The sequence below is a fragment of the Pteropus vampyrus genome, unplaced genomic scaffold (genome assembly GCF_000151845.1).
Source record: "Pteropus vampyrus isolate Shadow unplaced genomic scaffold, Pvam_2.0 Scaffold598, whole genome shotgun sequence".
Lineage (NCBI taxonomy): Eukaryota > Metazoa > Chordata > Mammalia > Chiroptera > Pteropodidae > Pteropus > Pteropus vampyrus.
The window spans coordinates 324,630-326,569 of record NW_011889379.1 but is presented as its reverse complement, the minus strand read 5'-3'; the positions used below and the strand labels follow the sequence as shown (position 1 = coordinate 326,569).

General features: G+C 59.4%; 1 protein-coding gene across 1 annotated transcript in view; it reads right to left on the bottom strand.

Annotated features, from left to right (window-relative positions):
• LOC105308617 (probable ubiquitin carboxyl-terminal hydrolase MINDY-4) overlaps nucleotides 1-1,940 on the bottom strand; it is a 103,314-nt gene that overhangs the window by 2,494 nt on the left and 98,880 nt on the right. The window contains exon 15 of the mRNA XM_023525684.1: nucleotides 1,245-1,308. Within this exon, the coding sequence (XP_023381452.1) occupies nucleotides 1,245-1,308 (64 nt within the window). The remainder of the gene's footprint in view (nucleotides 1-1,244; nucleotides 1,309-1,940) is intronic.

The following is a 1,940-nucleotide window of genomic DNA, read 5'->3' as shown; positions in this document are numbered from 1 at the left end:
GAAAAAGGCTCTTGCTCCCCACCTGGCGTGTGTCTCAGCCCTTCCTCAGAGCAGGAAGCCTTCTCAAAATGGGGGAGAAGGGGCTCCCTGCCCCAAACTCAAAGTCACACAGTAGCAAAGCGTAATGGCCATCTAGCCCCTTGCTACTCAAACTGTGGTCCGTGGACCGGTGACATCACCTTCCCTGGGGAGCCTGTCAGAAATTCCGAATCTCAGGCCCCAGTCGCCTGCTTGTCAACAAGATCCTGGGGGGTTCGTGTGCACATCAAAGTTTAAGAAGCACTGGTCCAGTCCAAATGCCCTATTTTACAAATGAGGAAATTGAGTCTCAGGGTGAAGAAGAAAACCACCCAGTTCATTCTGCAAGTGGTCTGGCACCCACTGTGCCCTGCTTAACTGCCCACCCCTGGGCAGTACTGCTCTCTGCCTGCTGACGGGAGAGCCCACAGGGAAGACAGGCACCCAGAGAGGGAGCTGGACCACCCAGGAAGGTGGGCGGCAGCCACCGCACAGTCCTTCAGCTGCCCTGGACAAACTGTGGGCCCCCAGCTGGCCGCTGCATCATGCCCACGTATGTTTTCAGTGCTGGCGCAGTGAGCCAGGACCCCCACGACAACTGGGTACTCAGCTGGGCTCAGCAGACAGAGCAACCTGTCTGCGCTACACCTGTTGGTCTGTGTGCACTGAGGGTCAGCTGTGACTGGCCAGGCGGCCGTTCTGGGAGGCCTCGCCATGCAGAGATTCAGACAGAAGCCAGGTGTAGCATCTGGCTCCTAGTCCTGACGCGCACTGATGGAATCTTGAACAGATCCTTTCCTTGGTGTCACCAGGTCACTGGGAGGATCTATGACAAACAGTCATGCTAAGGGTCCCCCCACCGCCCAACTCCCCATGAGACCTCTTAAGGGCCCTTTTGTGAAGACGCAGAGGGAAGAACCGTAAAGACACTGCCCTGTGCGAACGTTAAGGGAGCCCGGGCTGTCGTCTGTCCCCAGCCGGCCCCAGGTCCCCCTGCCTGGGTCTGCCATCAGCCTCTTTTGCACCCTCTGCAAGCAGATTGGATACAACCAGTTTTCCAGAAGCGGAAGCTACACTGAGCTCCCTTTCCAGGTCTCCGTGACAGTGAGGCCAGCAGAGGCTGTCACGTGAAAGCTACTTGTAGAGGACCAGCAGGGCAAAAGAAGAAAGGAAGAGGAAGAGAAAGGAATGCGGGGCTGCCCCGACACCCCACTGCACCCCCTGACCTGTGTGCAGTAGCCGTGGGCTCCAATCAGGTGGCTGGTGGGGACGTCGAAGTCCTGCCGGACGCTGGAAAACATGGAGAAAGCGGTGTGAGCAGGTCTCCGCCTGACTCAGGCCGCTGGGCAAACCTCAGTGGGTGGCCAGGGGCTCCCTCGGGCTCCAGGCTGAGGCCCAGCATTCCGGCTGAGTGCTCTGTGCTCTGTGCCCTCCCTTGGGGCCAGAACCTGGGGCCCTTCTACCGTCCTCACCCTCCCTAAGCAACGGCCTCCACTCGGCCTCACCGGGCCCTCTGCCGACACAGCAGAAAGGCCCCTGGGTTTGGAATCCAACGTCCTGCATTCGCATCCCAACCGTCACTCACGGTGGGGACTGGGACATCCTCTGCCGTCTCCAGACCTCGGTCTGTGAGTCTGCTGAGTGGGAGGAATGGTCTAAAGTAATAGCTGCCACCACCTGGGCAGACAGTGCACCAGGCCCTGTTCACACGGCATTCCTAAACCCCGAGAGAGAACCACGGCTCGCAGAAGGCCTGACGCGCCCGGGGCGCTCCGAGGCCCACGCTCTCCCCACCCCATGTTACCACCGTGGCTCCAGCCTCAGAAAGGGGTCCCCAAAAGGCACGCAGTGAAAAAAGCCCCTTTGCCAAAAGAATTCCTCAAACCAACGGGAATGGTCTTCTGGGGCTGTACGGTGCTGGG